This window comes from Rutidosis leptorrhynchoides, chromosome 8 (genome assembly GCF_046630445.1).
Source record: "Rutidosis leptorrhynchoides isolate AG116_Rl617_1_P2 chromosome 8, CSIRO_AGI_Rlap_v1, whole genome shotgun sequence".
Classification (NCBI taxonomy): Eukaryota; Viridiplantae; Streptophyta; class Magnoliopsida; order Asterales; family Asteraceae; genus Rutidosis; species Rutidosis leptorrhynchoides.
Window position 1 is genome coordinate 2,826,839 of NC_092340.1, and position 25,130 is coordinate 2,851,968.

The 25,130-nt window shown below is 33.5% G+C and overlaps 1 protein-coding gene and 1 long non-coding RNA gene across 2 annotated transcripts; one reads left to right on the forward strand and one right to left on the reverse strand.

Moving 5' to 3' along the window:
- Positions 1-9,485: 9,485 nt before the first annotated feature.
- Positions 9,486-13,010, reverse strand: LOC139862362 (mitochondrial carrier protein MTM1-like). Its single transcript, XM_071850956.1, has 11 exons — positions 12,879-13,010; positions 12,504-12,803; positions 12,220-12,309; positions 11,449-11,577; positions 11,290-11,349; positions 11,002-11,172; positions 10,751-10,822; position 10,622; positions 10,346-10,590; positions 9,900-9,958; positions 9,486-9,774 (listed from the first exon to the last, which is right to left on the reverse strand). The coding sequence occupies exons 2-11, from the start codon at positions 12,759-12,761 to the stop codon at positions 9,624-9,626; spliced, it is 1,236 nt and encodes a 411-aa protein (XP_071707057.1). The 5' UTR covers positions 12,762-12,803; positions 12,879-13,010; the 3' UTR covers positions 9,486-9,623.
- Positions 13,011-23,025: 10,015 nt separating this feature from the next.
- Positions 23,026-23,928, forward strand: LOC139862489 (uncharacterized). Its single transcript, XR_011764203.1, has 3 exons — positions 23,026-23,158; positions 23,253-23,336; positions 23,892-23,928. It is a non-coding gene; the product is annotated as an uncharacterized lncRNA (long non-coding RNA).
- The last annotated feature ends 1,202 nt before the right edge of the window (positions 23,929-25,130 follow it).

Consider the following 25,130-nt stretch of genomic DNA (forward strand, 5'->3'; position numbering starts at 1 on the left):
AAGTTCATGTATGTGTTAGATCTAAGACTTGATGTAACTTTGGTTCATCAAACTTCATACAACTCTTAGTGAGTTGTGCTTCATGTCTTAGACTTGTACAAGGGTTATGATGGTCAAAACTTTGGTGAAAATGATGCAAACATATCAATGAGTTGTACACTTGAAGCTATATGCATCAAGGATGAGAACCGTGATAAGCATCGAGCACCAGAACCCATTATTTTACTGCTTTCTGTCTTATACCTACTGTTTTGGTGATTCTGTAACAGACCAGTAGACCTGGGCTGTTGTGGTTATGGTTTTCAAATAGCTCTGTTCGAGTAGATAACTTTTCATATAGGACTCGTCTTAATCCGAGTTACGGTTTAGGATTTATGGCCCTCCGATCGTCACTATGTCCTTTTAACGTTGTGCAGAAATTTCTGACCTACTCGCACTTAGACCGTCGCCACGGTCAAACGAAGACGAGTTTGCTTCTGTAAATTTTACCACACTTAAAGGACTCATATACGGAGCTATGGCCACTGGTCTCACCTTAATTCAGTAAGGGTAGGGGCCGTGGTGACTGACTGAACTCAGTCTTTGTTTAAAACTACTTTCATAAACGAAACTTACTTTACGCCTTTTGTTTGATGATGAATGATGATGACCTTTAAGACCTTATTTACATACTTTTAAACCTATTAGGACGATTTACTGACTTAGTACTATTTGACTTAGGTTGAGGACTTTCGGACCGATTACTTGCATACCTTTTCCGAACCGACTTTACGACTACATTATCATTGTGAGTTATAGCATTCCCTTTTTACTTTAACTTATTTTGGGAACTGAGAATACATGCGGATTTTATGTTTTACATACTAGGCACGAGTACTTAAACTTATATATGTGTGGCTTATACAACGGCATAAACATTCCCTTTAGCTCGGTAACGTTTAGTCATTGGTTTTTGAACCGGTGAACGCGAATCTTAGATATGGATCCATAGGGTTTGACATCCCCACTCGGGCTAGTAGCGCTAGCATTTAACGAGTGTTTAATACTTCGTAAACATACGCACTTGCCAAGTGTACTTTCAGGGGGTATAAACGTTAAGTTAGTAACCAAGTGCCCACGGTTAACATATACTTTATCATACTGTTTTGAAATGCTCTTTGTAGCACTGAAATCTCGTGGCCTACCTTACATACTGTTATACTTAAACTATAGCTCACCAACCTTTGTGTTGACGTTTTTAAGCATGTTTTTCTCAGGTGTTTGAGGTTAGCTTCCGATGTGTACTAGTCGTGTTGTAGACACCCGCTGCTTAGAGTTGTCGTCGCATGAACTGCTTTACCTTGCATTCAAACTTTAGTACTTTTGAACTATGACTTGTACGACCGTTGTGGTCACATACACTTATTAGTTGCTTCTACTTAGTGAAGCATGCTTTTGGATTGTAAAACATTCGATGTTGGTTTAGACATCACTTTATTTATGAATGCAAACTCTTTTTGAAAACGCATATAGTACTTAACCTTGTAATGATCCTGTTGTTGATGATTCGTACACGATGGTTTTGTACGGGGCATCACAGATTCCGCTGAGCTGCAACATTGCACTAAATGTTATCCCTGACCTGAAGTGTCCACCTAGGTCGCCTTTCGCTTAGTGTGAGGGCAGCGGAGAGGGAGGTTTACCGGCCATGCCCTCGAATTAATCCGGGTTTCCTTCAGGGCAGTAGTTGGGGGCGGGTTATGCAACTACGGAAGATGAACACGTGGTCGTTAAGTCCCTGGGTGATCCCAAACTAACGTAAAAAAAAAAAAAAAAAAAAAAAAAAAAAAAAAAAAAAAAAAATTGTTCTTGCTATTTTGTATATATATGACAATTTTCTATTAAATTCTCTATCTATAAACTGTAAACATGATGTATATATAATGTTCCAATGTACATATGTACTATCGTGTAAGTCTTAGTTCGTTGATTTATAGCAGCCTAACAGGCTCATTAATACCGTGTGACGGAATGTCATCCGGAAAGGTAATTACGGATCGTGAAGGATACTATATGTCGTCCTCAAAAGTGATGCTTTTGGTAGTGATCTTTTTTAATCGAGAGGGAAATAAAATTTTCTCTTGTATATTCGACTCTGAATTCTAATGATTAATTTGTTGACTTGTAGAAAATTATATAATTATAAATATAATATAAGTAGTAGTAATAATAATAATAATAATAATAATAATAATAATAATAATAATAATAATAATAATAATAATAATAATAATAATAATAATAATAATAATAATAATAATAATAATAATAATAATAATAAATTACGAGTAATGAATAACTACCAATAAATATTGTTGATTTATGTATGCAAGTGAATTTAGTTGTGAGAAAGACAAATTTACACAAATTTTTTTTTTTTTTTTTGGAAAGCTATCTTTTTTTACACAAACTTTGCTATGTAGGCCTGTAGGGTAGCAATCCTAGGAAAGAAGAAAACAACATGACATGCTAAAATATATGAGTGTATTGATTCAGATCTGAATCCCATACACCTACACTATGAGTGTGTTGATTGTTGTGGTTCGTCTTTGTTTGGTTTCGTTGCTTGTAGTTTCATGTTATTCTCAGTTTTTGTTTGATTAGTTTGTTTGTACTTTTTTCGGGATGCTAGCGAGACTCGTTTTTAGATGGTTTTTGTTTAGATGATTGATTTCTAGTTGTGAGTTTTTCCGTTTTCCCCATTTCCTTTTATATCTTCTGTTGAAGGCTTTTTATTTTAGAAAACCACCTCGTTTTTATACGAGGATTCGTTATTTTCGCAAAAAAAAAAAAAAAAAAAAAAGGGTAGAGTAATACTATAGTCTAGTAGTGTGGTGCAAGTTGTCTGGATATCGATCATCAGACCAAATCTGCATTTGAAATCAATGAATTGAATTTTGAATGAATGAATCAACTGAAATTGGAAAGAAGCTTCAGTGCCTCTCCACACCAGGCCACGATTTCTCCGTGTCTGGACCCACAAGCGAGGACACCAATTATTCATATATTCTACCATGCATCTTAATTCAAATATTTCATTCATGGCCTCTTTTAAATATACTCCGTATATTATATATTTATTTGTATATTTTGTATATGTATTACTATTGCTACTCCGTAATAAACAGTACGAAGTATTATATATTACTCCGTATTCTTGTTGTAATAGCTATAATATCTAGATGAATGTTAGAGAAAATAATATATATTGTTTAAATTCTTTTCCCTGATTTTGTTAAAATTTAAATTTTTTTTAGAGCGACAATTTTGGGATCGAATCCTCTCATTTGCCACTTATACACCCGTTAGGAAAAAAAAACTTCTCACATCCATCGCGCAAAGCATACTCGGAATGCTTTAGGTTAACTGTTTGGCCCGCACGGAATGAAGGATACCAGAAGTACAACCTTGAAGAATACTCCCCCAGGATTTGAACGTGCATCTATTTTTCAAGGATACGGGTTCACAATCAACTGAAGTTTTTTACCAGCAAATAGTTAGGTGGTTTGTTAAAACTTAATTAGCATAGTTATTACGTACGTGTAAAATTTGAAAAATGATGCTGCTACTGTATATACTTTGTCGGAAGTGTATATCTATTCTGTAGTTTCGATAGAACAAAAGATGTGGGAAATGAAAAGCTAGTAGTTTTACATGACATGAATATAATTAATTAACGTATTCAGAATTAATGTATCGGCTTTAAATCTGCTGCATTATTCATGTGTGTTTGCAAAGTCCAAAACTGTCATCTCTTCATCATATCATATACTGTAAATGCATACAGTTAATGGGTCGAAATCTTAATTCTCCGTATTCATTTTATTTGCAACAGTTGTCAACATCGGGTCCCCGCCTGCTTCTGGATGGATCTAGACATCATGTCTGTTCCGACCAGTTGAATTCATTTACATTTTAAATTTAAATACAACATGCTTTAATATACATTACAATAATACATATTAGTATATTACCATTACCATTTATTTATTTAATGAGCGATTATTTATAAAATAAGGGACTTAACTAAAAGGTGTTAAAACTTAATTATTGAATTTGCAGTTTTATGCAGGCTCACTCGGTAACAATACAATAATTAAACCCAAATTGACCAATTTTCACATAAATGGGTTGTATTGCTGCCTCTGGTAATAAGAGATGCTATCAAAGAAGTGTGCCTGCAAGTAATGCTTTTGCAAATATATATGTTATCTGAATCAAATCAACAAAAGCCTTGGCAGATTCTTGGGGATGGGCTGAAATTCATCATGTGAAAGAATTAAAAAGTTAAGGATTTTGGTCAACAATCAAGTTCACAGGTGGATTAATCCGTAAAAGCATAATTATTCAGAACATCCATTTAGTCGTTTAGTAGCACCGGGATGTTAAAAGTTAACATCTTCCCAGTGGTTATGTATGTTGTAGGTCAGTATGAATTGATCCATCAGATAGTCTCCATCCTGTTATACAACTTCTTAAAAATGTAACAAAATAAAAACAGATGTGTACAAGAAAAGTCAATTGAAATTCTCTAAGTTAAATTTAAAATTACAGTCCTGATTAGAAGTGGGACTCCCAGACATTTACCAATAAAGGGGATGATTTGGGCTATGTTTTATATCCAAATAGTCAAATGGGTTAACCTAAAAGTTCTAACTAATTAAAGGGGTTAAATACCACCGAACTATTGGTTGAGTGGTAAAAAGTCCCAGTTGGTTCTGCACCCGTATCTTTGAAAAAATATGTGCAGGTTCAAATCCTGAGGGGGGAGTTTTCTCTAAGGTTGTGTCTCTGGTATCTTTCACTCTGTGCGGGTCAAACAGTTAACCTAAAGCATTCCGGATACGCTTTGCGTGATGGATGTGAGAAGTTTCTTTCTAACGGGTGTGTGGGTGGCAAATGAGAGGATTCGATGCCAAAATTGCCGTTCTAAAAAAAAAAAAATTAAAGGGGTTACCAGTCACATGAGTTAAGAGTCATCTGAAATGTCTTGAAACGCATCAAACCTCCAAAATCCTGTCCTAAGAAAATAGTATTAGTATTGTAATAACGTAGTTTTTGCATCAAATGTAACATTTTAACTATAGTTATTATTATGGGTAAAGTAGGAAGTCTCAGTCAGCCCAACTCAATGTTTTGTCCGCAGTTATAGGTTATCCATTTTTAAGTTGTTACCCAACCCACTATTGACCGGCCCATATTCCCACCTCCACTCTCGATATCGAATCTGTGTATATATTAAATAAAATAAAACAAAACAAAACAGGCTTCCCATAAACAACCTTGATCACGAAGGCAGTGTGCTGCACTGCACATGTGATGGTTGCAGGTTGCAGCATATTAAAGTTGGTGTGTTCCCGGTAAATGCATGAGTACGTCATAGAAATCAATACATAGACTAGAAAAGTTAACAAAAAACTGTCGGGATCAACACTTGAAGTGAAGAGGAAATGTATATAAGTGTCGATCATATTTAAAAAGGTTAGGTACAAGGAATTAGGTGCGTACTATTTGTAAGTCTTTCTTAAACATTACTCCGTATTATTTTGCCTAATACATTTTGTGTGTGTACTGTGTATAGTATTAGTAGCAAAACAAATTGACAAGTTACCCATTTATTTGTTTGAATATTTTAGATTTAAAGCTAATTACTTTTGTTTTGACTCGACCTTTATTAGCATTTTGGGTTTACAGCATGGAAGCCTGTCTAGTAGACCGTACAGTTGTAATTACCATAAGTTGTGAGAATTATATTATTACTAGTTTAGTGACCCGTGAATTTCACGGGTTTGATTTAAAACCATTGTGACTTGAGAGACACGGTTCATGATCCAATCATTAACACCCCTCTCTTCTAAAAGTGGGATCGAAAATGAATTGGGCATATTAAATCTAAACAAATTTCAAGTCCGTAACATGCATAAAAATTGTAGAAACATAAGAATATACATTATATGCACAAAAGTTTCAAATCACCTAAGAAACTTTGGCATACATTCTTTACTTCAAAACACTAACAAACTAATTCAAAAATGTATATGAATCACTACCCTATTATTATATATACTCCGTACTAATTATCAAAACTGAAAACAAACAGTTGAACCATAATATTAACTGAAAGAATCAAAGTTATTATGCATACAATTTTATTACCATATTGTTTTTTTCGAGTACCATATTTTTTTTTTTTTTTTTTGAAAAGCTGGAAGATTTTATAGTCCAAAAAAAAGACACATGTATGATTTTTTTCGAGTACCATATTGTTGTTTTTTTTTTGTTTTTTTTTTTTTTTTGAAAAGCTGGAAGATTTTATATCACCACAAAAGATTACATATACAACCCACAAGAAGTGAAGGTACATAGACAATTACACCAACATTACAGAATACAATATGGGACTATCTATTTTCACACCTTAGGAACAATACCATCTCCTGTAGCAGCTGTAGCGCATCTTGGATTTTCTATCCAGCATTCAAAGTTATAATCCACTTGTATACTCCTTGATGAGATCCACAACAGGGAGACTACCTTAAGAGTGGCTGGCACATCTTCATTTAAAATCATACCCCCTTTTATGATGCTCCTCATGTACTAAACTATTATGCCACTTCCAAATTAACCACAATAAAATGTATCTTAAGGCAAGGCACACTTTATTTAGAGTCGTATTCCCCAAATTCACATTTGCCTTAATGTTAAAGCATTGTTGACAAATCAAAAAAATTTATACAAATAAGTAGCAGTTTCATTACTATTACTTCATTTTAAATTATACAAATCAAGAAAAAGTTAATACCAAAAATCAGTGAGCATATGGTGTGCAGCAACAAAATGTCAAGCTGTCTCAAATTATTGCATGTAAAATTTGGTTGCCAGATCGTTCCAAAGCGTTAGTTGGGTGACATTGTCGCTGATTGTACTCATTTGATTGTAGCAGCACAGTATGCAAGATGGCATTTTTTACATAGACTTTTAATGAGAAATAGTTTTTTAGTTGCGTTACCTCAGGTTTGTTGATGTCAATTTTGCGAAATCTTTTCTGTGTAACATTTGGGTTTCCAGCAACATAAACCCATAGCGAATGACATACATAGCATACATAACAATTGTTCATTTAACATTCCCTTACTATGAACATTTACCAAGTGAAACAGAAACTAAAACTCACAAGAAATAACCACTTATATAGATAAAATTAAAAAAAAAAAAAAATAAGAACTGACTTACTAAACAATGCTGTAATAAGAAGATGAAGTAACAACAACCTGCAACAAAATAACTGCACAGGATAACAACAAAAATGTTCATAGCGAGCACTAAATTCTCAAATAAAAAAAAAAGGATGAAGACGAATACATAAAATAAAAATGTAAACTTACTTATCAGGTGCTTAATTCCAGAAAACAACTACAATTTCGCGAAGTAAACATCGATCAACATCAATAAAAGGCATGAATACACATAGATAAAAAAAAATAATAAAGAAGCAGCAACATCAACTATAGTTGAAACCTGCAAACTAATCATTATTAGAATACCGATAAAAATGATTCTCACTACAATTTCAAACTGGTAGAAAGGAGCACTCCGTATTTTAGTTGCCTCCAGATCTGCGTTAATACATCAACAACAAAATCAATCCCAATTATCCCAAATCTAATACTTAAATGGAAGACCCAACCAAGTAGTTGAATCGAATAATGAAATTATAATATGAATGAATGAATAGAAAGAGATTAGGAATCATACTTGAAAACCATTGCCGCCGGCTGCAATATTTATGTATCTTTGAATGAATAAAACCCCAATTCTCTCTAATTTTATGATTTTGTATGACTGATTTAGCCATTTAGGTCGGATATATAAATTTGAATTTTAAATTTTGAATTTAAGAAGAGCAAGAGACAAGAAGAGCGGAAGACATTGGTCGTAGAAAAAATAACTGGTGAAAAAAAAGGTGATTGCTGATAGTTTCGAGGATAATATCAGATCTTATTTGTATTTGTATTGACTAATTATATTATACTCCGTATTGGAGTATATTAATGACTATAAAGAAAGATTTGGACCATAATTATTATTTATGACATCATTAGATTAATTTAGGTATATATTTAGAAGCACATAGTACAACCTTGAAAGCACATCATGACATCAGCGTAAACTCCCTTTTATTATATAGTATAGATATAGATTGATATCAAATAATATAAAATCAATTGACTCATTCTCATAATATATTGTGGCCTCACCTTAGTCCTCTCACCACCTCTCATTTCAAGAATTCTTTATAAACTATAAATAATTGGTTTCTTGTTTTTGTGAAAGCTTATTAATTTCTTTGACCCATCAGATTTTCTTAATTTCATCAGAACCACCTCCAACCTAACTCTGCTCTACTTCTCCTACGGAGGAGACGTTCGCAGAGCTACATACACTCAGAATGGTACACACAAGGTTCACCACCTCTGCTACTTCACCTCATTCGCATCACGTAGATGATCACGCCAATGATGGTTCGTGTCTTTTTTCAATTCGCATAACGCACATTGTTCCTATGTTTATTACAGTATATGTTTTGACTCTTGATGTATGTATGCATGTGGTACGTGTTCTATATGTAACAGGATTAACTATTGATCAAGGAATCGCTTGTGTTCTAATGCTGGTGGCGTTGGTACTTACGTACCTCATTCACTGACTTCCACTTCTTTTTTTAGTATCATTCATCCTTTCACCCATCAAAGAAAGAACGTCTTCAAGAGTATCATCGTCGTTGTCGTCATCATCATCATCATAAAGAAGATGTATGTTAGTGTGCATCCGAATCTAGATCTATCTTTTTGAAACGGATTTTGAGGGGTAGGAAGGATGAAACGGTGGTCAAGTTTTAGATTTGCATTGTGTTGATTCACGATGAAATTTTCCTGTAAATATCAAGAATTAAAACCTTTGATTTTTTTATGTTAAAAAACTTATTCTTATGTGTGCATTTTTCACAATGCCATCGACGTTTGAATGACGTAATACTGTGCAAACATTTAAATCGTATTGAATTTGCATAAAACTAGTAGAAGAAAGTAAACAAAAAAGTCCCAGATCATGCAATTGCGTGTCGATCAAGAATAGATATAATAATGAATATTTTATGTTCATACTTGTGAATATACACCTCGATATAACAGATACAAACAACAAAAAACAAATGACCAATGACTATATAGATTTTGTAACTGTTTTGTACGCCCATTGTTTATTATGACCAAAATTAATTGACAGAGCAATGTAACATTTGTAAAATGTTTATGGGTTAGTTACATTATTTACCTTCGGCTAAGGCATAATTGTTCAACTGTCAACACCAAATACAAAATTTCTACAATGACAAATCATACTGCTAAAACAGTAGGGGTTTGTTTGTAGATGGAAATTTGAAAGACAAAATTAGTAGTAGTGTTGTCATTTGGCAATAACAAGAGCATCTAAATCTAACCGACTACCAAAACAGCTAATCAGTATGCCGTATGTGTATAATTATTCTCCTCCAGAGATGAAGTCTAATGAAATGAACAATGGTGTCAGCTTATTCGTGAATTTGCATGTTGTTGTTGTTGATGATGTAGAACATACTTGACAACCTCATAAAAAGATACAACGATTCCCACTGATGGCCCTGCACGCCCAACACGGGGCCCTACCCCTGTAAATAGTCCCCTCATTCCACCATCCCTATATGAATTAATTAATAAATATTCAAGGTTAACAAACATTAGCTTGTGTTTGAAATGTATTGGTTTGCTATAAAGTTTCATAATGAAATTATGAATGATAATGATGTTTGAATCATTACATACCTCCAAACTTCCATTAGAGTCTTCCTGGTTGTCATCCGTAATGCTCTAGCAGGATCCTTCTGCAATAACAGAAACACAAAGTGGAAATGTTAGTAATGATGTAAAATCATGCCGCTCATTGATGTATTTTGCATAGCAAGTACTCCCTCCGTCCCATATTAATAGTAGAAGTATTCCATTTTGGGATGTCTCAAATTAATAGTCCACTTCCATAAATAGAAAAGAATAAGCCGCTTAATTTCTATTATGCCCTCAATGCATGTGGATAGGATTAAAGGAGAGAGAAAATGTAAGGGTAAAAGTGAAAAGTAAACAGAAAGTACATTACTTTTATGATTTCCTTTAAACTCTGTTTTTGTGTGTTTTTGTTTGTGAACTATTAATATGGGACGGAGGGAGTAGTTAAGAACGTAATGTGCATAAAGCATACTTCAACGAAGAAGTACCTCAATTTGTCTTCGGGTTTTTGCAACATCAAGTGGACATGTGGCGGCAGCAGCAAGGCTACCAGCAACAAAACCAGCAGAGAAATTGGCTCCAAGCACGCTGGCGGCATTGGCTTCATCACCACCCACCAAACTAAGAAGTCTTCTTCTAACTGGCTCAAGTGTAGACCAACATATGGCAGAAAAGGGTACGTCACGAGCAAGTTGTGCCCCAAGACCAGTCCACAGGGCACGATAACTTTGTACTGCACTCAAATCAACAAAATATATTACAACCCTGAAGAATCTTGACAGTCAGATCCCACTCTTGTTTAAGGACATAGCTATTAATTAAGCATCACATTCACGATATGAAACAATTAGGTTCTTACAGTTGTTCTGCTTCATATTTTCTGATGTCTTGACATTAGATAATATATCCACCAACGTCCTCCACACTCCAGGAGCTTTCTTACCAGTGTTGAAATCTTTGAAAGCCTATGTACAAAATAGAAATGGAACAGGGTAAGATATTATGTATAAAGAAGTTCACAAACCAAAAACAATGCAAATTGACTACTGCATCTGCATCTGCATCAGCGAATCAAAATCTTCAACCAATTGCGGTATAAAGTTAAAAAAAATAAATAAATAAACGAAGCTAATAATATAAGCACCTGCATGCGGGTTCTAGCAAGTTCTATAGGATAGCAAGTAGTACAAGCCAATGAACGTGAGAGTGATCCAGCCAGAAGAGGGGCGTACGGAGTCATGTTTGGAGCATTCTGAGCTGCAAACTCTTCAAACCAAATGCGAAATATGTCATAGCAAGGAAGATAGATTCCCACCTGCAGTTGATTGAAAAAACCATAAATTAATGGAAGTTTAAACAATAGTTCTATGCATCAACTAACCACAAAATTTTATCAGCAAATTATAATGAGTCGCTTTATCAAAGGACTTACAGTTGGAATAGCCAGGGCAAGACCGGCATTTGTGCCTCTCCATAATCTTGAAACTCCCTCCTGAAAGACTCCGGTTACATCTCTCAAGACAACTTCCAAAATTTCAATGAATAAAAAACAGAAAGAAAAAAAAAAAAACTAGGATGCAAGAGCACCAACCTGGCGAATAATTTTATAGAAAACATCCAATGTTCCTTTGTACTCGAAACAATCTGGCGGACAAATTGACACTGTACCGTGTACTCCAGCTCGGGTACATGATGGTGAACATCTTAGATCCGCAAACAACTACATATACATAATACGAAAAACTGAAGTGAGCATCAAGTATATGACCAATCTGATTCATATATCAATTAACGTTATTGATGTAATCTTATTCATATTACGCCCACGAAGTTATAACATATAGTACAAATTAGAACGACAGAACCACAGGGCTAAGCGGGGGAATCCAACCCCAGCGAATTTTTTTTCAATGTGCGTGTCGCAGCAATTTGTGAAAGAGATACGTTGAAAATGATAGTGCTTGATTAGAATTTCAAATCAAGGACAAAGATTGGTTTGGATGTTTGCTTAAAAATATAAATGGATGAACTGACGTTCATGTTATTCACACGTATCACTAGTTTGAATTTGCAACATTCATAAACTAGAAACACAATGGAGTCCTATCTTGTACACTAATAACCATAGTGATTCCTATCATTCGTGGTTAGTTAAGATGCACCACTAATGTAAACTTCAAATAGTTAAAGAAGTGATGTAGTTTGCCTACTACTACTACTACTACTACTACTACTACTAGTTGTACATAACTGCACAAGTTAGAAATCCATCCTCTTAACTTATCACTAACCCCTACAGACAAACAGACATAATATACTAAAACATGGTAAAACAAATATGACATTAGTAAATTCAACATACCATGTTTGGTCCAAAAACGGCCATTCGAGTGGTATGATTAGTCATCGGATGCGAGTAAGCTACACCAGCAGCCTGAGCTTGCAGTCTTGTCTGCAAATTAACCGAACATATTACACAGAAAGTAATAAATATGTTCACATGTTTTCATACTTTCTTGGAAAGAAATAGCTTTATATCAAACTGATATCAATGAATTCATGTTAGCGTACAGTTTGGCTAATAAACAAAAAAGCTTAGAAAATAAACAAAAGCCCTAATAGCAAAGTACGTGAAATAAACATTACTTTGGCGACATCAAGAGGATTGACGATAATAGCGGAAAGAAAAGCGGCGCCGGCGGCGGACAAGGCTCTTTCATAGAACCCTAATTTATCATTCGATTTCGTGGACGTATGTTGTTGCGGCGGTTGTTTAATCGGATCAATCATAGTTAACGAATCAGAGTTTAACTCAAGTTGAAATTCGTGTGTCGTTGATTGATCGGAATTTGCAAACAAAATACCATGATCGTACTCTTTAAATTCATTCTTCTTGTTTAGCATTTCACTTCAATTTCAGAAACTTTGACCAATAGGAATTTAATCCTAGAAACAAAGAATATAATTGATTAAAGATGTATCTATCGCAAGTTGATTATTAGAATTAGAGGAATAGGATACCTTTGAATCGAAGCTTTTATTGAATTGAAAAATAGAATACAAAAGAAAGGGGGTACAAGGAAGGAAGGAAGGAAATAGGTTGGTTGAAGGGAGGGAGGGAATGCAGAAAAACGCTCTGACGCCACAAACAAAGAAAAAAAGGTTTGTGGAATTAGGGTTCTTTTCATACGTGTCCAATTCTACAACAAACAAAGAAATTAAGGTTTGTTGAATTAGGACTTTTGCCAACAAGGACCTGTAAAACTACGAATTTGATGAAATATTTTAAATTACCGAGTAATATTCTTTTAGCCGTAACTAGATGTGGAGCCCTCGCTTCGCGCCGGGGGCTCCGTTTTGAATGCGAGTTAAAAAAAAAGTCTTGATCTATTTTATAAAAAAGAATTTTTCTCGACATCTAATATTGAAGGGTTGTTCCTTTTGTGAAAGTTGCTTCTTTTAGCGTTCGGGTTTTATTTAAAAAGAACAAAAGTTAGTAAAGTGGGGGTTCGATTTGTATTTTAATAAAAGTTAGGGGGTTAAGTTTGTGAAATTTAAAAAAATATACGTACAAAGTGGGAGTTCGATTTCTATTTTAATAAAAATTAGGGGGTTAAGTTTGTGAAAATTGAATATTAGTAAAAAAAAAAAGTTAGTAAAGTGGGGGTTCGATTTGTATTTTAATAAAAGTTAGGGGGTTAAGTTTGTGAAATTTGGGAAAAAATATACGTATAAAGTGGGGGTGCGATTTGTATTTTAATAAGAGTATAAAGTGGGGGTGCGATTTGTAGTTTAATAAAAGTTGGGGATTAAGTTTGCGAAAAGTGGAAAAAGGAATACTACTATTCACTTGGCCTTTGCCTTTTAGATATATGTATATAATATATAATTCGTTGTTAATATAAGTTTTTTAAGTTTATTTAATGTATTAAATTAAATTTAAGAAAAAAGCTTATTGAAAATATATTTATAAAAGAAACTCCTTAATAAGCACGCTTATGAGAAATGGTAAAACCAGATATATAACCATTTATCATTATTATTGGGAATTCGCAAAAAATCAAAAAAAAAAATAACAAATTCTCATGATGCTAAGATTTTTCGGGACAAAAGTTGAAATACTCCGGTTGCAATCAATGAAATCCAAGTTTATTCTTTCGAGTGGATATTAAGAAGATGCAAATATAAAAAAATTGAGTGGCATATGTGGCTTACAAATACCCTTTCGTGTTTTGAGTATATGTACCTCAATGTATTGTATGTTGATGTGTTCTCATGGATGGCATAATTGCATGCTTGGGTCAAAATTCCCCATGCTATTTTGCCTAGAGATAAAGAAAAGATTTCCCGTTCGAATTGAACTTAATAAAAGGGGAAACGACCTTCATAGTATTCATTGTTCAGTTTGTGATTATGACTTGAAGACAGTAGATCATTCGCTTATCTTTTGCAAAATGGTGTATGATGATGTTTGGAATCAAGTTTACAATTAGTGAAAACTTGGTAACTTTCCAACTCTTAGCTTAACTGAAGCTTTTAGTGGCGATGGAGCGTCTCAGACGCTTCCTCTCATGGGAAGATCCTATGGCAAGCGGTAACTTGGATTTGTGTATATCACATTTGGAAATTCCGAAATAATATGGTGTTCAAAGGAAAAAAGTGGAACGCTCTGCTCGCTCTAAATAAGATTTAAATCATATCTTTTGAGTGGATTTCAAATAGAGCCTGTGAAAAGAATTTTGATTGACAGACGTGACTTTCTAATCCTAGTTCATATTTGTTTTAGTTTTATGTGTTTTACTTTTATGTTGTTGCATATGCAACTGTTTTCAAGGCTCGAGTACATGTATTTGTAAGGCTTGAATGTCGTGGCATCATGTGCAAGAAAGCTTGCTTCATAAACTTCGTGTTATTTGTTTTATATTGTTAGGATTTAGGACCCAAACAAGACAAGTGATTTATACTAATCACTAATCCACGAACGACAAACGAATAATTAAATCAAAACTATTAATAAAAGCATAAAACGACACGGGATTTAACGTGGTTATATCCCAACTCCAAAACATGGAGAATGGTTTAGTCCACGGGCGCAAATCAGAGATTTTTCACTATAAATTTCGTGCACATTTGTTAGGGGTTACAATATGGTGTTTAAATAGACAAAACTCAACAAGGAAACAACTGAACGAGCAAGAAAACACGATTCTGGAAGTTTCCTCCCGTCAGCACAATTTTTGCCGCCACAATGAATTTCTGGTGGTCGCGAGTTTTGTTTTCTCAGCACATATGTGATTCTTGCGATCATAACTCTAAACTCGCGGTCACCAGTTTCACTGATTCAGCAAACCTTGTTTAATTCGAACTTCGCATTCCAATATATATATTTTGAAAAAGAACTTGTCTTTCAAAAAATATATATATACATTTATATGTTCTTATTATGCTAACAAAAACAAATTAATATAGTTTGGGTAATACTTTTCATAAGTGTATTAGTTGAGTTGGTTTTGGCTAAATCAGAATTCATACACTGAAATTCTCCAAATTTAGTTTCAGTAATAGTTTTATGAGGTGAGATACATATAAGTTTTAAATGTTTTAATAATAGACATATGACCAAATCCCGATCGTATTATTTTCGAGATAAAAAATACGGACTAATATTCATAATCCGTCACTACTTACACACTTACCATGCATTATTAGTTATTAGTTACACATCGAAACCAAATAAATTATACGATAGTCGATAGGCTATTAAGATAAATTTTGGGCTTACACAGCAATAATTTCATCATAAATATGAATATGAATATGAATATGAATATTATATTATTTATATTCATATATTATATTATAAATATATGATTATAACATTAAATTATAGTGGCTAAATTATATTCAATATCAAACATAAAATTATAGTGGCTAACGTTGATTTATGGAGAATGCGTGGCATATAAAGAGAGTGGTTGCTATCTATAAGCATGTGTGGTGTGGCATCAAAGTGAAGAACGACTCGAAAGAAATAGTGACTAGGCACTATACATCAAATCGTTGTTTAATACGGGTATATATTTTATAATTAAACAAGATACTCAATTTCGGAGGTATCGCGAAAAAATATGGGGTGTGTGAGAGAGAATGAGGAGAGAGAGAGTGAAAAACACAGGCTACTAGACAGAGTATGATTCAAGATCAGATCAATACAAGGGACGACTACAAGGCGATTATTCAAGATCATTCCGAAATCATTGGACTTCTTTCATGTTTTTCAATTATCCGGAGGGATGGAATATGGCGAATATGTGGAGAAGCTTCAAGCCGTTTGGAAACCTAAAAGACATTTACATGGTGGGTAAACGGCTCAAGAATGGGCAACGATTTGCTTTTGCACGTTTCGGTGATGTTAGGGATGCAGATCGATTACTATCATCACTAGAAAAAGATCTCTTTTGATGGTAACCCTATTAGGGTTTTTAAGGCAATTGATAAATCAAAGGCAGGCGCTAGACCTAGTTACTTTAGATCGGGTCAATCAGATGCAAGATTTCACTATTCAAATGCATATACTGATGGCAGAAGATTCAACGAAGTCGCAAAAACTCCTAAACACGATCTACGCTTTGATTTGAATAAGAAAAAAGATGACCTGAGATCCAAACTTAGGGATAACAAAAAGTATCAAGAGACTCTTCCGGTTGATGAACCGGTTGATGAGCGGGTGGTCATGATCAATAAGAAGGACAATAATGAAGCGTTGTTTAATCGATGTGTGGTGGTCGAAATGAAGAAGATCGACCTGCTGAATCAGTTCAAGTCTCTTTGTCGGGCTGAGGGGTTGGATGACTTTTCTTTGAAATATCTTGGGGGTTTGGAAGTGTTATTAGTATGTAAGTCGAACATTACTGCTAATATCATTGTCAATGATAAGGACCACACTATTAGAAGATGGTGCTCAAATGTTAAACGTATGGATTTAAGCTATTGGCGATCCATGGGACGTTTAGTATGGATTCATATCAAAGGAGTACCAGCATCATGCTGGAATGAGATAGTGTTTAACGAAATTGCAGCCAAATGGGGAAAGGTCATTGACATGGAGAATTGTAACATCACAGAAGAAAATCAAAATGTGCTAACCGGTCATGTCCTTATCCACAAAGGTGATATGAATCATGTTGTTGGGTCAGTTAAGATAATCGTTGATAATCTGGTCCTCACATTTGCTACGGTAAAAGAAAGTCCAAATCGTCAAATTCAACTTGAACCAGAGTTGCCGAATTCAAAGTGGGTGGAGGATGAGGAAAACGAATGTAAAGATCCTAATTCGGACGATGAATATATTGATGACACTTTCGATGAAAATGATGATGACGATGACGACTACCTAGGTGGTAAAGGTATTCCTATCGTTGATCATAACGTTAATAATTCAAAAGCTTCATCTCCTCCGATAATGGAGGAAGGAACTCCGGTAATGGAGGAAGGAACTCCAGTCAATGTGGACGTCGAAGACGAAGAGTCATGGAATGCAAAGGATGTGGATGAGCCTATCGAAAACGAGGTATTGGGAACCAACAAAATTAGTGATTGCAATAATGGCGGATCAAATAATGCAGGTTCACCTAATTTGTCTGTTGGAAGCAAGCGTGATGTTTTGTGGAGTCCCCATAACCCTAATTCATTGAATGATGCAAACGAGTTGTTTGTTGGGCCCACTTTTGCTGAGGATGCTTTTAGTCCATTTAGGAATGTGGAGTTAAATTTTAATGATGGAAGCCCGATAGATAGTGATAAGGGGATGCACATCCCATCGGGCCATGTTAGTGAGGCCCAACGCAAATATGCAAGCAATGACTTCCCAGCAAATCAGAGTTCCTCGGGCCAAGACAAGGCGGCCCAAATCGGTTCATTGAGTAAGGAAAAGGAGGCCCAACAACTTAACGGGGATATCAGGCCCAAGGTTGCAATACAAAAGGGACCCAAGGATGGAGTACATGGTACCGTTTTATTTAAAATTATCGTTATTATCAATTTTATTAGTATTATTAATATCATCATTATTATTACCCTTGTTATTTATATTAAACACTTTTAATAACATTATATTTTTTAATATTATCATTATTATTATTACAAAATAATACAACTTTTACTCATTATTATTATTATCAATATTATTTTATCAAATAAATATGTGATACAAAGATATTTTTGCCACACGTAATATAATTACATTAATAATACATACCAGTATATGTTTATGATTTTAAGTGAATTATATAAATTTTATTACTCGAGTTATATAAAAGTATATTTTTATCATATATAAATTTTAATATAAATTTTTATTTATTAATATATGACTTGTATTAATTACTCTAATAAAATCTGATAAATATATTCAAATATATAAAATGACTATATTTAAGGTATATAATAAACATGTATAGATTTTGAAAGTCATTTTGAGTCAAACTGATTTTTGTTAACTTTTGCATATCGGTCTCGAGCATTAGGATTGTGGTACACTATGACTCGACCTTAATTGTTAGACAATATTGACCATTATATAAATATATATATATATACTTAATATAGGTTCGTGAATCCGAGGCCAATCTTACACTTGTTCAATGACGTCATATGTATTTTTACTACAAGATACAGTATTGTGAGTTTTCATTTGCTCCCTTTTTAAATGCTTTTGCAATATATATTTTTGGGACTGAGAATACATGCGCTGCTTTTATAACTGTTTTACGAAATAGACACAAGTAAATTGAAACTACATTCTATGGTTGGATTACTATACCGAATATTGCCCCTTAACTTGGTAACCTAAGAATTAGGGAAATGGCCCATAATTGACGCGAATCCTAAAGGTAGATCTACCAGCACTGACCAGCCCCAGTCAGAGAATTTGAACTGCTTTAGTACTTCGATTTAAATGGTGATTGCGATTGCCAGTATATGGCATACTTGCAAGTATGCGGGGGATATTCTATATGCATTAAAGTTAATGTCGGTTACCAGGTGTTCATCATACAAATGGATTTTATACACTTGCGAGTGTAATGATATTTATGAAAAATGAGAATCTTGTGGTCTATTAAAATTATGGAAATGATTGATTACGATAAACTAATGAACTCACCAACCTTTTGGTTGACACTTTTAAGCATGTTTATTCTCAGGTAATAAAGAAATCTTCCGCTCTGCATTTGCTCATTTTAAAGATATTACTTGGAGTCATTCATGGCATATTTCAAAAGACGTTTCATTCAAGTCATTGAGTTCAATAAAGATTATTATTAAGTAAATGACATATTAGGTCATTTATAGTTTGGATATTATGAAATGGTATGCATGCCTGTCAACTTTCGATGTAACGAAAGTTTGTCTTTTTAAAACGAATGCAATGTTTGTAAAAATGTATCATATAGAGGTCAAATACCTCGCAATGTGTGACGATCGCTCCAAATCCATATGGACGAACACGTCATTCATCGATTTCATTGCGAGGTATTTGACCTCTATATGATACGTTTTGTAAACATTGCATTCTTTTGAAAAGGCACACCATAAATGAATATTTAAATCAAATGTTTTCGACATCTGATGATTTCTACTTATAGACAATCATCGTAAATAATAGTTTACAATAATACTTCCGTTGACAATGCAGTCAAAATAAGATACATGGTGATGATTTGGTAAATGCAACGTTTCCTTGAAAAATATGTCATGTAAGACTCCATGCACATAGCTTGTCCAACATATAAGCAAACAGCGGAAGACTTCTAGGAAACCTGAGAATAAACATGCTAACAAGTGTCAACACAAAGGTTGGTGAGTTCATAGTTTTATTGTTTCATATAATCTGTATATAAAGGTGGATCACAAGATCAGTTGTTTCATCCAGAAATGTTTATCAATAGATTCTACGTAACAGAGCACCCTGGTAACTAAGCTTTAACATTATAATGATAAATACCCCATTCGTTTTAATACACGCAAACCAACGTGTCCTAAACTCAAATAACACACGTCTGTTAAAAGGCTAGCGCTCTAGCTCGGACGGGGATGTCAAGCCCTATGGATCCATATACTGTTATTCGCGTCCACCAGTCCATATCCTATGTACTGGCAGCTACTAGTTACTAAAGCTAAGGGATTTTCGGTTCAAACTCAGTGTAGAATTAAGTATGTACTTGTATCCATTACGTTTAAAATAAATTGTATGTATTCTCAGCCCAAAAATATATATTGCAAAAGCAATTAAAAAGGGAGCAATGAAACTCACCTTAGCAGCATATAAAGTCGTTCACCAAAATGTGATCGAAACTCGGATTACCAAATAATCGTAGATCTTAACCTAGAGAACATATGTTGGTCAATAAATGTCTATCAAGCTAGGTCTGGTCATAGTGTATCATAATCCTAATGCTCGAGATCGACATATAATAGTTATCCAAAGTCGTTTCAAAAAGTCAATTTTGACAATAGTTCAACAAAACGAGACGTGCCTTATATAAGGATTCATTTACTCAGTTGGTAATATTTAAAAGTTCACTTTATCAGTCTCGTAAACAAGTTGTTTAAATCTTAATTGCAGATTCAAAAGCAATTTCAATTAACGTTAATCATAATTCAGTTGATCATATCTTTTAATCCGTTCATCGAAACTATTCGATATCTAAATGAAAAGTTATTGATTTTTCACTAGCTTTCCAAAAACATGTATATCATATACCTTTTACCAGTAATATATGTATTTAATTCGTGATTCATTATAAACTGTTTAGCGACGAAATTTAGCATACAAACATGTATAAATATATATATATACTCGAGTACTAGACATGGATACACAATTATTATATAAAATATAAGTACTTACATATCAATATTGAGATTCAATATTGTAGGAAAGTACGTAGACGTAACAGAGATGATAAACACTAGGTTTGATTCATAAATATATCCCCGAAATATTACCCATAACCTCCTTGGCAATAACCCATAATTTCCTTAGCCCTATCCTACTCAAAAAAACTCATTTTGAAATCACGCGGGCAGAACCTCGTCGTAGTATTTTATGTGTAATACTAATAATAATAATACTATTAATATTAAAATCATAAGATTAATAATAATCTTTAATAATAATATTTATAACTAAAATAAATAAGTAAATAGATAATATGGAGCAATATAGAAGAATATAGAAGAATGATTGAGAGTGTGATTAAATCGGAACCAGAATTCAGCATTTATACAACTTTTGCTGTCCCAAGTCGCCATCACTTTTTATGTCGACAAACTTTTTATGTCGACAAACATTACGCGTTTCGCGTAGATAGGTACGCGGTCCGCGTAAGATGTCTTCATGAAAGTTGTAGATTTTTGAGTTATGGACGTCTGGACACCGGAATCACCCTTTTTCGAGTCAGTATGATTTAGTTATAATTTTTCTCGTGCAAGTGCGCAGGTTTAGTGATTTCCATCAATTTAACTTGAAATCTTGAGATGAAATGTTGTAGTCTTTTGGTGCTCATTAGAAATCTTTATTTTATTTTTATTTTTATTTTCATATAATTGAAAATCCATAAAATACTTTATAATCAAATTCTATTATATCGAAAAACGTGTTCGCACGTTTGAAACAAAATCAATTGAATATTATGCAGTTTAGTTCTCAATTAACATTTCTCTAACTTTCATTATCTAACACTTTACCATTTTCCGAATACCGTTAAAAATGAACAATTTTTCTCGAATCAACGTGGACCTCACAACAGAGACTCGTAATAATATTATAATTCTTAAGGGACTCAGTAAATATCTTTTTAATTCAATCATTTGGCATAATCTTTTAACTCCGTAGTTAAATATATCAATCAGATAATCAAACCAATAAGTTTAATGCACAATATCATATACACAACACATTGTTACATTTTCAAGTTATAGTATATGTATCTATTTACATATAATTGTTCGCAAATCGTCGAGAACAACCGAAAGGTATTTGAATAGTTCAAAAATTTTGAGATTCAGTTTTACAGACTTTGCTTATCGTGTCGAAAATGTTAATCATACAAAGATTAAGTTTAAATTTAGTCAGAAATTTCCGGGTCATCACAATACCTACCCGTTAAAGAAATTTCGTCCCGAAATTTGAGTGAGGTCGTCATGACTAACAATAAAAATGTTTTCATGACATAAATGTGTTGATAAATAGAGTTTTATCACCGTTGAATAATATGGATAAAATAATCCGATTATTCGAAGCGTATGACAGAAGTTATCGTAAAAGAGTGAAATAAAGAATAGAGATTCGTCTTAACTCTTGACGTATTAATGATTGATTTTCGTAATTTAAGGAATAGAAAATCTTCATAATCTAAATAAGATTTGATTCTTCGGAATTTAAGAAAATTAAGATTTCTTTTGATTTAAATGCGTAATTTGCCTCGATTGCTATGTTTTATATTTCGCTATAAATTGATCTCTTCCGTTTCATTACTTTTACCACCCCTATACTCAATTCTCAAATTCAAAAGATTGTGAAAATGCTTAATCCAGTTCTGATCCTTGTCCTTATTCTTACTATCGTAACAATCATTCTCCTTTTCCAACTTCCACCGGAGGAATCTGCTTACTTCTACTTTGCCCTTGGAGTTATAGTGCTTTTAATTCTCCTGTGTCTTTATGTTGCGATAAACATTGATATACACGGTTTGTAATTTATGTGTTGTTATCGGGCTTTATATTCTCCCTTATTTTTCAAAGTTCATGCTTCTGTCTTCTATAGTTATTGTCATCCCCAGTTAATGCTTTCTTTTATTTGCTGCGATTTATACCCCAATTTCTATTTCGGAGTTTTGTCCCATCGTTTTTTCTTCTTGTGACTAAGTGTGACGATCGCTCCAAATCCATATGGACGAACACGTCATTCATTGATTTCATTGCGAGGTATTTGACCTCTATGTGATACATTTTGTAACATTGTATTCGTTTGAAAAGGTATTTCATAAATGAATATATAAATTCCAGGTTTTTAACATCTGATGATTCCTACGTATAGACAATCACCATTTAAATGGTTTACAATAATACATCTGTTGACAATACAGTCAAAATAAGATACATGGTAATGGTTTGGTGAATACAAGTTTCTTGTATATAGCATGTATGACTCCAAGCACATATCTTGTATCACGTATAAGCAAACAGCGGAAGACTTCTAGAAACCTGAGAATAAACATGCTTCAAGTGTCAACACAAAGGTTGGTGAGTTCATAGTTTTAATATTACACATAATCCGTATATCAATGTGGATTACAAAAGTTCAGTTGTTTTATTCAAAACGTTTATCAATAGGTTTTACATAAAAGGTGGATCACAAGATTTCAGTTGTTTCATTCGAAACGTTTATCAATCGGTTCTACAAAATTGAGCACCCTGGTAACTAAACTTTAATGTTTATATAATTTGTACCCTTTGTATAATCATCTTAATAATACACGCAAACCAACGTGTACGCTTCTCAAATAGCATACGTCCGTTAAAAGGCTAGCGCTCTAGCTCGGACGGGGATATCAAGCCCTATGGATCCATATACTACTACTCGCGCCCACCAGTTCTTATAACTGGCAGTTAACAGTTACCAAAGCTAAGGGATTTTCGGTTCAAACTCAGTGTAGAATTTAGTATGTACTTGTATCCATTGTGTTTTAAATAAAGTGCATGTATTCTCAGCCCAAAAATATATATTGCAAAAGCAATTAAAAAGGAATCAATGAAACTCACGCATATAGATATTGTAAAACAGTTATTAAATCATTTGCATGTATTCTCAGCCCAAAAACATAAAGAGTAAAAGGGAGCAAATGAAACTCACGCATATAAATATTGTATATCGGTTAATAAAGCATTTGCATGTATTCTCAGCCCAAAAATGTAGAGAGTAAAAGGGATCTTATGAAACTCACAGTTTAATATTGATATACAATATTGCAGGAAAGCACGTAGACGCATCGGAGATGATAAACACGAGGTTTGATTCACAAAAATACCCCCGAACATTACCCATAATTTCCTTGGCAATAACTCATATTTTCCTTAGCTCTTTCCCGCTCGAAAACATATTTTGAAAATTACTTGGACAGCACTCCGTCGTAATATTTTTTGTACATTATTATTTTTGTATCGCAAAAATAATAACACTAATAATAATAAAAAAATAATAAGATTAATAATAATCTTATTAATAATAGTAATAATAATAATAATAATAAATAATAAATAATATTACGGAGTATATATATATTTGTGTATGTGTGTGATTTAAATCGAGCGAAAACACTGAAATTTATAGATGTGGCCTGAAATCTGGAGTCATGCGACTCGCATGGAAATGGCCTTCTGGTCATGCGACTCGCATGAGGACCAGGGATAGCTCACATTGTTTTGGCTCCTAGCTTGTCGACATAATTAAATATTAATATAATATATATAATTTAAATAATTAATTATATATTATATTAAATTCACGTGCATAGTTGACTTGTAATTTTTGTTCCGATAAGTCGTACGTCATCACTCGACTTATGTCCCGGTTCTGGTTTTTCGAATGTCCTTTCGTACGCTGAGAAAACTTGCATTTTACGTTTCGTGACACGTACCTTTGTCAAGATATAGCCTTAAGTTTTCTAAATCCATTCCAAGTAATCATCCAAGATCAAGAAACCTTTGTTACTTACAGTAGGTTATCTTTCTAATACAAGGTAATAATCATATTCAAACTTTAATTCAATTTCTATAACTATAACAATCTTATTTCGAGTGGAAATCTTACTTGAAATTGTTTTCGTGTCATGATTCTGCTTCAAGAACTTTCAAGCCATCCAAGGATCCTTTGAAGCTAGATCTATTTTTCTCATTTACAGTAGGTTTATCCAAGGAACTTGAGGTAGTAATGATGTTCATAACATCATTCGATTCATACATATAAAGCTATCTTATTCGAAGGTTTAAACTTGTAATCACTAGAACATAGTTTAGTTAATTCTAAACTTGTTCGCAAATAAAAGTTAATCCTTCTAACTTGACTTTAAAAATCAACTAAACACATGTTCTATATCTATATGATATGCTAACTTAATGATTTAAAACCTGGAAACACAAAAAACACCGTAAAATCGGATTTACGCCGTCGTAGTAACACCGCGGGCTGTTTTGGGTTAGTTAATTAAAAAC